The 14,636-nt window shown below is 39.9% G+C and overlaps 1 protein-coding gene across 16 annotated transcripts in view; it reads right to left on the minus strand.

Moving 5' to 3' along the window:
- Positions 1 to 2,307: 2,307 nt before the first annotated feature.
- The window catches only part of LOC120530902 (rap1 GTPase-activating protein 1-like), a 327,102-nt gene continuing 314,773 nt past the window's right edge, over positions 2,308 to 14,636 (minus strand). For 15 of the 16 annotated variants that reach the window (XM_039755686.1, XM_039755687.1, XM_039755677.1 and 12 more), the window contains 4 exons: positions 8,910 to 9,018; positions 8,689 to 8,777; positions 4,795 to 4,845; positions 2,308 to 4,512 (listed from right to left, as the gene is read on the minus strand). In XM_039755686.1, coding sequence (XP_039611620.1) covers positions 4,837 to 4,845; positions 8,689 to 8,777; positions 8,910 to 9,018 — 207 coding nt within the window. In that variant the 3' untranslated portion in view covers positions 2,308 to 4,512; positions 4,795 to 4,836. The remainder of the gene's footprint in view (positions 4,513 to 4,794; positions 4,846 to 8,688; positions 8,778 to 8,909; positions 9,019 to 14,636) is intronic. The other variant, XM_039755673.1, reaches the window with a different exon arrangement.

Raw genomic sequence — 14,636 nt, forward strand, 5'->3', positions numbered from 1 at the left:
ACATAAAAAATACAAAAGAAGTTGTGAGACAGCATCCCATTTTTCAGTATAGGGGAAATGCCACCCTAGTGATTCGCAGGTTGCTACCAGTGGACCACCTGAGTGCCCCTCCATGCCCCCCAGGCTGGGCATCTTTGTCCCTTCTTTCACACACCACAGTCATGTTTTATGTCAATTAATTACAAATTCAATGATTTGAACATTTGCTAATTTAAATTGTAATTTTCTTTGTCATTTATGCCCTTATTCAAGCCCAAACCATAGAATTTCCCAATTCTCCACTTAAAGAGTTTGTCTGAAAGGTCCAGTACCCACCTAACTGGAGAAAAAAACTCTTCTTCATGGATCAAAGAATTTGAGCATTCAGCCTCCATGAGGGGTCAGATTAAACATACTGATTCAGTTAACAGACTTGAGTGAAGACCCCCCCCAAAAAAACAAAACAGTTAATAAAGACACTTAGATCAATAACAAGCTTTGTAGACGTGTCACAATTGAAAACCACAAATAGAGAACAATGTTATCCACATTTATTTTTGCTTCCAGTGATGGCCATAATTGACCTTAACCCAGTGAAAGTGCGGTAGGTGTGTGCGTTCTGTATGGATGGGTGCTGTGAGGCACTGGGTAATTCCTGCTCTGTACCCAGTGTTGCCAGCTTTGGCTTGAGCTCCCCATGACTTTTTATTAGTAGGTTTAGAAAGTTGTTCTGCCTATGATGTGATATAGAAATGTCAATGTGTTGTAGAGTGACCTATACCTGGTCAGAATTAAGTGGCCACCTCAAAGACTCGCCTACCCTATGGAAACCCCAAGTGATACAATAACAGGGTCATTCAAATGAACCCAAATCCACACAGGACTTTCTCACTATCGATTAAGAAGACTCTCATAACCCCCTGTTTGGTCACATTTATCATTTCATTTGATCCTCTACTTTATTCACTCTTCTTAGTTCTACAGAGGACGAGGAGGCAAAGTGAGGCAAGTCCACCTAAAAACTGTTATCTATTCAAATTCTATGCATTCCACTGTCTGGATGAATATATACTGTAGTGACAAACAAAATTTTTTAAAAAGGAAAAAAAAAATGACCTAACTTGTTCATAGCAAAGTGGGGATAGTAAATGAAACCAACACAAAATGTGACCGAAGTTGAAGCACAAAAATCACAAAGAAGGGGCTCCTTCTATATTCCCCTAGTCAATCCCATGGAGCCAATTTCAAAATAAATAACTATGTACAAAGAAACAGAGCGCTCAGTCAGGCCTAATCAAGGCATTTCACGTCCTTTCCATTGTTCACTCCTTAAGCTTCTTGTCACACTTGCTATACCTCCGCCCACAGGAGCATCGGGATTTCTCAGACTTGAAGTGATCCGTGCCCAACTCTGCCCTGTGCCCTCTGGCCTTTGGGTGCACATTTTCTGCTACTGCTATGACAGCCGGAGTTTTGCTTATCAAAAAAGTGGGGGTTCATTTTTTGTGTGTCAACTATTCTCCCCTCTGAGGTGAAGTAGAGTTGGTGTTGCCAGGCAGCCGTAATCTAATGTCAAGAACCATGTAGATTTATTAATTGTGAGAACTGGTGTATAATGAATAATATAACATCACATAGTTCAGGAATGGTTTGATGGTAGGGCAAAATGGTTGAGACACAATGCAGAGTCTCCTTGATCTAAATCAGGGGTACTCAAACTCAGTCCTAGGGGACGCCTGTGGCTGCAGGTTTTTGTTCCAACCAGATTCCTAATAAATGACAACATCTGATAACACAGACCTCATTTAATTAGCTGGTATTATTTATCTTTTATTCTACATTCAGAAAAGCACAGCAGCATGATTTTTACATTTATAATAAACTGTTTTTGCTATGGATTTAAATGCGTAACTCTCCTTTCCATTACATTTTGCCCTTTCTCTGTGCAGTTTCCTCCCTTCATTGAATATTAATAATGACAATTAAAAACAAGCAGAGCAGACACCCAAGCAAACAACACTCAATCGTGAAAGGCTGCAACTACTATAGTGTCAGCCCCACAAAGTAGTAAATAACAGATTAATTAAACAATTAGAACACCTAGAAAAGTAGTATGAAAATCAAGATGAAAATACTGTTAAAAAGAAAAAAATACATATAACTGCTTAGTACATTTTAATACTTTTTTTTTAATCAAACTTAGTTTTCTAATTTCTATATTGTTCCCAAAACAGGGAATCTGGGAAACAACAGTTCACTTAATTAGCCCAGGAGTCCAATTAAAAACAGAGGCTGGTTGGAACAAAAACCTGCAGCCACAGGGGTCCCCCAGGACCGAGTCTGAGAACCCCTGATCTAAATGAATGAATGAAGAATGTTTTCTTTAACAATATATCTTTTTTTTCAGAACATTCCATCTATAATGCCATATACAGTAAGTGAAATATATTGTATGTCTCTGCATTAAATATGTACACATACGTGGTGTATATACACACACACAAACCTATAAATATATTCATATAAATATATATCCTTGGGCTCAAATGTCAGATTTGTTTCCAGTCACTGTAGAATTTGCACATTTGCCTTGTTATTGTGTGGAGTTTGCATAGTTCTGCTGTGTCTACAAAGATTTTACTACAACTTCCTGGAGGTTAAGTTCTAAATCAGAGGCTATAAATTGTCTGTCCTGAAATGACATGGATTATTAAAACACACTCTGCCTCCACTCAGAGGTCCATGAGTAACTGGAGGGTCCTGGGCAAATTCAACTGCAATTTGATAACCTATGAGGGACCTACTAAAATAATTAAACTGGCTCCACACAAATGTCCAAAAGTAACTGAGGGGTCTTGGACAAATACAACTGCAGTGTTATAACCTGTGAGGGGTCTAAAATAATTAAACTGGCTCCACTCAGAGGTCCATCAGTAACTGGGGGTCCTGGACAAATACAACTGCAGTGTGATAACCTGTGAGGGGTCTACTAAAATAATTAAACTGACTCCACATAAAGGTCCATCAGTAACTGGGGGTCCTGGACAAATTCAACTGCAGTGTGATAACCTGTGAGGGGTCTACTAAAATAATTAAACTGGCACAAACAAAGCACTTTAAACAAAGTGCCTACAGGCAATTCACACAACTGCCTATTTTGTGCTTTAAATGAAATAAGCCAGAGCTCAAGAGTTTTCCAACCCTTTTTCTGTGGTCATGATTGCAGATTTAATTGATTTGTATAATAGGTTCATTATTGGTAATACAAGCTGTGAGAGCGAATAGATTACACGTAAAATTAAATATATATAGCGTAAACTGTCATGGTGTCAACAACTCAATACTAGAGGGATCCAAGTCCTGAGAGGCTCATAAACAGTAAAAAGAGCCCAGCAGAGGTCTCTCATTCACCTGCTAGACATAAGTGTTTACACGGTGGTAGCACACTTTCAACTTTTTAAATGACTGTGTATTTTCCTAATTTGGCAACTACACTGAGAATGGAGGAGACAGTTGTACACCAAACATCCCTTTGGTCATTTTCTTTATTAGTGTATGCAGAAAATGGGTAGGGTGGTTTCTGATGAATTTTGGGAAGTCTCAGTCTAAGTTGAGATGTTAGTATTGTACATGGCTGTGCATAGGTTGACAATAATAATTTGAGCATGGAAAATGGGGGAATTATTAGGGACAGGCATGTTGTTCCCTGTTTAGGGAATTCAAGAGCCAAGTCTGAGGTTTGCACTTACGAATACGGTGGCCACTTAGACTTGTTATTAAGGTCCATGCCTAGCTACACAATACAAGGGAGACAAAAGTGAAATACGTAAGCAGAATACTAAGATCAGTTATTGGTGAGTGATCTATGGGAGTGTGAAAATAATGATAAATGGGAGCTGGATATACAAACAGATCAGATCCCAAACAAAAGCATTATGGGAAAGTAGGAACCAAAGTGAGTAAAAAGGACAGTTTGTGAAGATCACAGTGGTGTAATATGGGAAATGTGAGTGAAATGTGCATTCGGTGAAGATCACAGCCAGATGCATTATGGCAGACAAGTCTGAAGAGTGCAAGTAGTGTGGCTGCCAGCCAATTCAACCTCGAGGAGATGTTATCGCTCAGCTGCCAAGCAGACACCCCTTTGGCACACCAAGACTCCTCTGCTTTAGTACACTATATGGTGAAACACCCCCGTGATGACACCCTTCACTTAGCTTACATGCTGGTACTTGTCTCCTCAGTTTTGGCCCGTTAAACCTTTAATACACACTGGGGTAGCTATGTCCATTCTGCTGGCCATGATAGGTCACAGCCGAGTGTGTCAAAACACTCTACAGCCCAACAACCCCATAAGATGTCAAAAATGTGCAAGCACAATGCCTTTCACTTTCTCGGTGGTATGAGGTTCTGTCATCCCAGTGCGAAGCCTTTCTTGTGATGCGTGAAGACTCATCAAATCTCTCCTCGTCCTGCTGTACACATCATCTTCTGCCTCAGCTCCTTGATTGTGGGTTTCATATGGAAATGCTGCTGCGAGACAAAACAGGCCTTCACTGATCTAAAATACTTCCCTGGGAATGCTGGAAGCTGTTAAACAAAATTGCCACTATTGCCCACTCTCCACTGTCCTCTGCTGGCTTACACAGACAACTCTCCATGGTCGATCTAACAAAAGCACAATGACACAAGTGATTTTGCACCTCATTGTCTGTATGTGTGCAGCCAGCATCTTGCTAAGTGAGTCCCTTCCATTACTAACCACCTAGTAACTCATTGTCTTGAAACACCCAATGTCCATTAAAGAGCTCTCACCTGTTGCTGATGAACATCCATAAAGCGACCAAATGGAAGAGGCTAGCAGTTCTGTTCAGGACACAGAGAAGCAGAGAGAAGAGGTTAAGATCAGTTGTGCTGAGGATTAGTTAGCACTGGCATTGTGATGAAGGCGCTGGACGATCAACCACAAGGTTTTTAATTTTTTAATCTACCTCTGAATCATTCTGTCACCCTAAGCCAGTCACTTAATGTCACTAACTTTTCATCTATTACAGAAAGGTAAAGTCCTTGTTTTTCAGGGTCATTGTATGGCTGTCCACTCTCTGTAACAGTATGTTCTCAGCATGACTCAAAATGCTGGGCCTTGAGGGGAACAATTAAAGTTAATCATTTAAAGTACCATTTTGAATGTTGATTAGGACTTTAATCTGTATGTGTGTCAATATGGGCTCTATAAACCTATACATGACTAGTCAAAAAACTGGACACACCCAGACATTTTTTATGTTTTTGATAGAAATTGATACTTTCTTTAATTAAGACTACACGCTAGTCATTTCCTGGATCTACCGCTTGTGACTAATCGTGATGTGCTTTTGGATAAACACGAATATCAACTCTGTCTTTGATATCTCCGTCTTTCGAAAATATACTCACTGACAATTCATCATATGTTGGTTTATTATATATGCGAGCGTGATCTTTTGAGATTCATATAGAAATCCAAGAAAACGTCTTTGTCCGTGTTTTTCAGATAGAATTTGTGTAAAGTTTTTGGAATTATGGATTTGTACCCATTATTGGCTGTAGAATCTCTAATACGTCTGATTATTTAACTCGATTCTATGTTGCATCGCTTCTCCGTGATCATAAATATAAACCTGACTGAATTTTGGATTCTTTGAAATTAAACTTGTAGTAGCTCTGTCATATCACCTATGTCTATATTATTGATCTCTTTTCATTGTAACGGTGGTTCACCGAGTAATAATTTTTATTTGTTAGCGCTAATGGGATCTTTACTATCAGTTTTTTCAGACTTTCGAATTTGAGTACTTTTCATAATCTCTAACCTGCTCTGCATGTGTATAACACCAATGTTTTTGAACCTCTTTACAATGTTCTACTTTGTCTTCTACTCTTTGTCTTTTCTTCTTCTACTGTTTGTCTTTTATTTCTGCCCCTGCTTGGACCTTTTAGGTTCTCAATTCATCTCTTGGCACAAAGTCTCGTCCCGCAGGACGTGAAATTATCTCTTTGAAAATGTCTCATCTCAGCTCTCTGAAAAAGTCTTGTCTTGTCCCAAGATTTTTTTATATAATAGAGCGGTATAATTAACTTGATTTAAAAATATAGCCAAGAAATTACTAGTGTTGCTAATGGCTATCACTGCTTGAGAAAAGTCTGAATTAGCCTAAGCTGTCCTAATTCAGGATGTTCACAAGAAATGCAATGATTTACTTCAAGATTTAGAAGTACATAATAAACAAGAATCGTTGTGTCAAATGTTTAAAGTTTAAACGTTCTCGATTGTAATAGAAATATGTCATTCTTCATCCTTTGATTGTGGTCCATAGGGGGGCTAGGCCCCTAGAAAAGGATCACAAATGAAAAATAACGTCTTATTCATATTCACAGACCTTGAAATAGTCCAAAACAATATCCCACATGCTTATGTTTGAAATTTGTCATTTTTAACCTCCTGGTGGAGTATTTCTTAGGGGGCTAGGACCATCAGTAAAGAATGAGATATCAAGAACATGATCAAATTCATTACCAGCATCCTCAAATTAGCATAAAACGACACTCTACAGGATCCCCATTTTTTTGAAGTTTTGTGAAAAGGACTAACTTCGACTTCACATGTCTCATTTGGGGGGTGAACCCCTGGGGTCAGTTGATGTACCATGTGCCATGCAAAACTTCCAAGTCCTTCTGCCATGCAGAAGTTCCAAGTCCTTCTGATCATTTTTGCTAAAGACCCCTATTGGTTTATTCTTTATCATAAGGGTGTAATTTCCTGCACAAAATCTGGTCCACAATTGGCCTAAAAATGAGGGGTTTTCAGCTCTAGAGGGCCAAAAATGGGGGGTGGAGGGCAGGGACCCCAACAAGTTCAATGTCTTGCATAACTAGATATCAAGACAAATGGAATGGTATTTCATACATGGGGGTTTCTCATCGTTAGGACAAAAAAAGTGATTTTAAAGAAGACAGAGCATTTACACCTGGGTGGGTAAGCCCCTGGAGTCAGCTGATGTGGCATGGACAACCTGAAGACCTTCTGATCATTTTGTTGCAGACATCTATTGGTTTACTCTTTGTCATATGGGTGTCACTTCTTGCACAAAACATGGTCCCAAGTTTTTTGGGAGTAGAGAGCTAAAGATATGGGGGAAAATCCCAAAAAGCTGGACAATCTGAATAACTAGATATTAAAACAAGTTGAATGGTATATCATATATGGGGTTTTTCTCCTACTGGTGAGGCAGGAAGCACTGGAACAAAATACTAAAGTGATTTCAAAGCATTCATAAGTAATTCATATGAACACAATTACTGATTTTTAATGTTATATCCATATGTGACTGCAAAGCCCTATTTCCAGCAGCAATTCCTTCAGTGTCCTAATGTTTTAAGTAACAACTGGTTATTAGAGAAACCTTAGCAATTGCATTAGCCCTGCTGAAACTTGTTGCTTTGTTCTCTTGGGCTACAAGGTACTGGCATTCAAAAATTCATTTCTGGATTCAAAAATAACCAACATGTCAGGCTCTTTTTGTCCTTGCAGAATGACGGCCATTCCATGTGACAGGATTTCATACAAAAGGCGTCTATTACTGCATTAAAGGGGGACAAACAAGATCTAAGCAGCACAGGAAAAGAAGGGAAGGCTCGATGCAGAACTACATAGGAGGTGAAGGGCATCAGAGTGTGTGGTGTGAGAAACCAACACCTTACAGGTCCTCAGTTGGTGTCTTCATTAAATACACACCAAATGTCAGTGTTGTTTGCAACACTGAAAAGACGACTCCGGGATGCTGACCTTAATATGCTTTTCCAGTCGTCTTCTGGGTTCATTTGCCTATTTTAACCATTTTTTTCTATTTGCCAGTTTCAGATATGGATTTTTCTTTGAAGCTCTGCCTCTAAGGCCAGCATCCCACAATTGTCTTTTCTCTGTTGCAGATGGTACTGGTATTTGGCACGTATTTAACGAAGAAGCCAACTGAGGACCTGTGCTGTTTGTTTCTCACACTACACATTCTGATGTTCTTCTCCTTGTATGCAGTTACTCATCTGTTCTTCTCTTGTGCTCACATCCAGTTTGCTTTCTCTTAAGACAGTAACTGATACCTTTGAATGAAAACTTCAGTTGCCTGGGAATTTGTCACATGAGTAACCTTCATTCTGCAAAGAAACAATAAATGGATATGTTTTTTGAGAAGGTTGTTTTACTTTGGCCATATTTGAACCCAGAACTGAACTTTAGGCAAACCTAGTGAACAGAATAACACGTTTCTGCTGTGTAAATATAATTAGAAAGATTTCTCTAATAACCAGTTAACATTTATAATCAACTAATTACTGATAAACTAAGGAGGTTGATCATTAAGAACGTAAAGGAATGGCTGCTAAAATATGTGAATAATACATTTAAAATCAGTCATTTTAAGCAGTAACAGCCATTATACACACATGTAATGTCTTGACTACATTTTTAAATCAATTTAATGGTATCTTAATAAAAAAGGGGGTCATTTTCTATCAGAAACATGAAGATTTCTGGGTGTGTCCAGACTTTTGAGTGGTACTATATATGGAGTATGGTGATACTGGTCAAAACCTTGGACACTGGGATGGTTTGGTCTGAAGCACTACAAATCTGACAGACAGTCTACAAAGTTTTAGTGGCACCCTGGCCCTTACTTGTGGCTGCTTCTGTTCTTGCGGCTTCTCCAACTTGATTTGGATCTCTGGCTTCACGGACTCCTGATGGTGGGCTCGCATGGCTGGAGCTGGAGAAGAAACAGAGCTTCAGATGATCTAACACTTTCCTACATACAGAACATGACAGCAGAAAAGGATTTTGGGGATGGGAAGAGAGGATGAGTTGAAATTGCAGGGAGACTGCAATCCCATTCTTGCACCTGCTGAGCTGCCTCCTCCTCCTCCTACATTGGCCGTACCATCTTCTAACCAGGTACTGTACGTAAAGGAGTCCCGCTTGTGTGGTGTTCCAGCAGATGACAGACTTTCCTGCAGGCAAACAAGCAACCACAACAATTCAGTGTCCAGTTTTGCTCATCCACCCAACACCGCCACCTCTACTTTCTGCTACAGCCTCTCGCTTTTTGATTTAGCACAGACCAGGCCCACGAACCCTTGAGCAGACCTCTAATTTTACTGAAAAGCAAATTAGAACAACTTGCATGAGAACAGACCATACGAGCTCAACAATCCTGTTCAATTCATTTCTACAAACTCATAATCTCTGTCGGTCATCTTTTGACTTTTCTGTAAATCCTACACTAAAACTTTGTTCACTGTGATAATTTCATTTCAAAGCACTGAAACTCAGTCAGTAGGCTGTGTGTCCTTGGAACCAAGTTACCTGAACACAACCAAATTTACTTATTTATTTTTTAATTTTAATTGAATTTATTAAAATCAAATAACACTCCATACACACAATTCAAGTTTTACAGAAAGAAAAAAAAAAGAAAAGAAAAAGGTTTGAAACAAATCAACCCCCACTCCTGAGAAAGAGAGCTAGGCCAGCAGTGTAAAACTTTATGCAAGTAAAGACAAATGAATAGATAAAATAATAAATGAATAGAGATAAAAGAAGTGAAAGAAAGGAGAGAACCTGCTTCATCATATTAAATGCTTTTTCTAAAATGTTATTGATTAGATCCTAGGGCGGCAGGGTGGTGCAGTGGGTAGTGCTGCTGCCTCGCAGTTAGGAGAACTGGGTTTGCTTCCCAGGTCCTCCCTGTATGGAGTTTGCATGTTCTCCCCGTGTCTACCTGGGTTTCCTTCCAAAGACATGCAGGTTAGGCGCATTGGTGATCCTAAAATGTGTGTGTGTATGCCCTGCCTGGGATTTGTTTCCTACCTTGCACCCTGTGTTGGCTGGGATTGGCTCCAGCAGACCCCCCAAGACCCTGTAGTTGGGATATAGCGAGCTGGATAATGGATGGATGGATTAGATCCTGCCAGGTTTTGAAAAAGTTTTGTACAGATCCTCTAAGAATTAGATTTTTTCCAGTTTCAAATAGTATATAACATCAGTTACCCACTAACTTAGAATAGAAGAGTTAGGATTCTTCTAGTTGAGCACTTTAAACCCATCTGGGAGATCACCAAACACAGCTGTTAGTGGATTAGGAGGGATTGTGACCCCAAGGCTGTTTGAAAGGCATTTAAAGATTATGGTCCAGAATGATGTTAATTTGGTGTAGGCCCAAAACATGTGACCCAGTGAGGCCGGAGCTCGACTGCAGCATTTGCAGGTTGGATCTTACCCTGGAAACACAACCAAATTTGATATTTTTTTGGTGTGTTATAAAAACATTTAGTCTTTCACGTGCTGTGAAGTAGATAACATCCATTTCCTTTTTACATCCCCAAAGTGAGCCCCCAAAGAACACTGGCCACTGTGCCACCGTGCCACCAGAGCACACTGTTTCAACGTATCAATAGCAAATAAGAGGTTGAAACTAAACTGAAACGTTAGTACTGGGCTTCTCTTACTGGACTTCACGTAGCACACTCTGTCCTGCTTGGCTAAGTAACTGAGCCCTGCAAATGACCAGCTTATGTCCACCAAGTTTGCTTCTTGCCTTACACCCAGGGCTGGCTCCCTGTGACCATAAACTGAGCCAATAAAATTTATCCCTCAGCACATGCAGAATTAAATGTATACTTATAATACTTATAACTTTTGTTAAGTTCTTTTCATTTCTTTGCATGCTATACACGGGCCTAACCTCTTCCTCACCAGAAAGCCAGAGCACGTGCACGCCCAAGATGGCACCAAATAAACACAATACTTTTGTGAAATAATACAGTAATTTTTGTTTTTGGAGTGTTAGAAATACGCTTCAGTAGTAATGCTGTAAGGCATATCTGTTATTTTTTTTTCTTTAAGTAATGCAGGTAGTTTTACTTCAATTAAATAAGTTACTCATTACTTTAAAAAGTAATCTCACTACATAATATACATTACCTTTAATGTTATCCCCAGCACTGCATACATATAACAATGTTTAGGTGGTTTTAATAAAATATCACAGAAAACAAAATCTGTTATTCAGCAAATTAAAAAAAAAAAACCCAAAGGACTGAACATTTTTGCATGGTTTTACATATATAGGGCATAGGATTGGCACATATACAGCCAACTGAACAGAGAAATGGGGCCTAATGAAGGAAGATCAAGACAGACAGACTGGCCTTTCCAAACTACTCCAAAGAATTTACCTAAGAATTTGTCTTACCCCAGATTAGTACACAAGGTAGGTATGAAGTGCACCATACCTACTATCATGTGTGTTGTAGTGGTAATGATTATCGAGGGTCTACTACTGCCTCGAAGTCTGGAATGAAAAGTTTGTTTTTGAGGGGAAGGGAGACCCACAGAGACTGCTTATGTAAAGGGCACAGAGTTCTACGCTTCACGCCAGCCTACCACCAGCATGAAGCAGGACTTCACATTTCAGAATAATTGACATCCGGATTTTTACGGCACCTTAAACTGCAAAGTAGCACTAATATTGTAGTTTTGAAGTTTCCTTGGACATCCTGAGGACCTTATTTTTAGTTTTCTGATAGTGACACTAAGACTTTACCAAAGGTTTTGATAATAACAATAATAATATTATTCAAAGGGACATCCATCCAGCCATTATCTAACTTGCTATATCCTAACTACAGGGTCACGGGGGTCTGCTGGAGCCAATCCCAGCCAACACAGGGCACAAGGCAGGAACAAACCCCGGGCAGAGCGTCAGCCCACCGCAGGGCACACACACACACACCCACCCACCCACACACCAAGCACGCACACTAGGGACAATTTAAGATCACCAATGTACCTAACCTGCATGTCTTTGGACTGTGGGAGGAAAACGGAGCACCTGGAGGAAACCCACAAAGACGGGGAGAATATGCAAACTCCACACAGGGAAGCAGCAGCCTTTTTTGCAGAAGCTCTCACTTTTTTTTTGTTTTTCTCAATTCATTTACTAGTTAACTAGTCTTGTTTAAAATTAGAATTGATCTGGCTCATAGTAGCCACTAGAAATCGGATTAATGAATTTAAAATGGATTTCAAATTTACAGATGAACTGCAATGCATGCAAACCCAAGAGTCACGAAGAGGACTGCTTTATGTCTGCAGCACCTAACACAGTAAGAGGCACAGAAAACAAAAGCAGGGTGTATTAAATACTGCTGTAATCGGCTACTTGTATTGAGATTGCGAGCGAATAAGCAGCTCAGTTACACTTTATCACAGGAGCTGTTTATCCACAGACGAAGAGGGAGATGTGGCAGCGCGAGAGTAAAAGCAAAGCAAAAACGTTTTAGAACTGGTCTACTATTTACTGTAATGGGAAATGTTTGACCGCTGTCAAATAAAATGGATGAACTGTCTGCGCTTAATGCCTGACACTGTTTTAATTCTGGATGGATTTCATCTTATTTGAGCAGACAGAGACCCAGTTCTTCTTCTTTCAGCTGCTCCTGTTAGGGGATGCCACAGCGGATCATCTCCAGCGCAGTGTGGAAAAAAGATAGGAGGGGGGCTGGCCATCTACGTGAATGAGGAATGGTGTAAAAAGGAGCAGATTACCCTTAAAACCACAGTTTGTAGTTCAGACATTGAAATTCTGGCTGTCTGGCTGTTATTTGCCCAGGGAGATAAATTAAATCATCCTTATTAATGTTTATATTCCTCCCTCCGCTAATGGGGACCTAGCATTGGAAATAATTCATTCTGTCACCAACACTTTAATGATGACTCACTCTGACCCTGCAGTTATAACATGTGGTGACTTCAACCAAATGATGACAACTTTCTATCAGCTTGTGACTTGTTCCACTGGAGGAAAACAGCTGGACCTGCTGTACTGTATTTAAATGGTAAAGATGCCTTTAAGGGGGTGGATGGATGGATGGATGGATGGATAGATAGATAGATAGATAGATAGATAGATAGATAGATAGATAGATAGATAGATAGATAGATAGATAGATAGATAGATAGATAGATAGATAGATAGATAGATAGATAGATAGATAGATAGATGGATACTTTATTAACCCCAAGGGGAAATTCACATACTCTAGCAGCAGCATACTGATAAAAAACAATTTTAAATTAAAGAGTGATAAAAATGCAGGTATAACAGTCTATAACTTTGTATAATGTTAACGTTTACCACCCCGGGTGGAATTGAAGAGTCGCATAGTGTGGGGTCTCCTTAGTCTGTCAGTGGAGCTGGACGGTGACAGCAGTCTGTCGCTGAAGCTGCTCCTCTGTCTGGAGATGATCCTGTTCAGTGGATGCAGTGGATTCTCCATGATTGACTGGAGCCTGCTCAGCGCCCGTCACTCTGCCACAGATGTTAAACTGTCCAACTCCGTGCCTACATTAGAGCCTGCCTTCCTCACCAGTTATACTCAGGTATACAGTATACTCACACTAGCAATTTGTTCCGTGCCCGAGCAAGTTTGTCCACATGTATCCCCCCAAAATCTATTTTGTTTGACTATTTTGATGGCTCCGTGCCCTGGCCCACGTGGAAGAGATTCTCATTTGAGTTAAAAACAGGCTTTTATTCTCACCTTACAGATGAACATGAACTGCAGTTGGCAAGAAAAGCTGCAAATTCCCCCCTTAACATCATGTGTCTCTGTAAACTGTTCTAGTATGTGCAACACAATTAACAGCAAAACACTTAATACCTGCCCTATATGACTCCAAAAAAAACACAATCATTTTGACATGCATGCTGTCACTCTGTGTGCGGATCTTGTTTTGGCTTTACAGAATGCCATTCGGTAATGACGAAAGTATGCCTGGGCCCAGAACGTTAAGTGTGAGTGCAGGCCAGAGAAGGAGTATGGAGTCGGTAACAATCATGTCTAGTGTGCCTAGTGTGATGAGTACACTCCAAGTGTAATCTGCTTGCCATGCAGTGCAGTGCTGGTAACATCACTTTAAGAGAGGCCCACTGAATCAACAGGCTAATTTAAAAGGGCAGACACGGTTATAGGACACACTCTGAACCCTCTGGTGGTTGTAGCAAAGGAGAGAATTAACACAAAACTTAGTGCAATTATGAACAATGCTGCCCATCCTCACTCTGGCACACCAACACTGAGGACTTTCAGACAATGAATTCAGCAGAAGTGTGTCAAGAAACACTACGGGGGCTCCTTTATACCAACAGTAATACAGTACATCTGCATAATGCCTCACTGGGACTGGGACTGCCAAGTCAGAAGTTTCTTTCTTTTGAATTTTTCTTGCTTTATAGTAATTCCAGTGTGTGTTTTGACCAAAGTATATGTGTATTTATTTATTTACATTAGCTACCTATTAATGTATTTAATTATTTTAAGAAATTCTGTAAAAAGCCAAATTTCCCCCTGGGGCCAAATAAAGTTCTGTTTATCTATGTATCTGTCTATAAGGTTTATGTCACTCTCATGAAGTACTCTAGAGCCATGCATTGAATCAGGCCCATTAAGAACAATACAGTAATGAGCACCTAGAGGGAAAGACCAAAGAGAGTAAAGTCTGATAATGGACACGATTATCTAACAATAAATGATTCACAGCCATATTTCCAGAAAAGGCCACGGGA

The sequence above is a fragment of the Polypterus senegalus genome, chromosome 6, assembly GCF_016835505.1.
Source record: "Polypterus senegalus isolate Bchr_013 chromosome 6, ASM1683550v1, whole genome shotgun sequence".
In the NCBI taxonomy this organism is placed as follows: Eukaryota; Metazoa; Chordata; class Cladistia; order Polypteriformes; family Polypteridae; genus Polypterus; species Polypterus senegalus.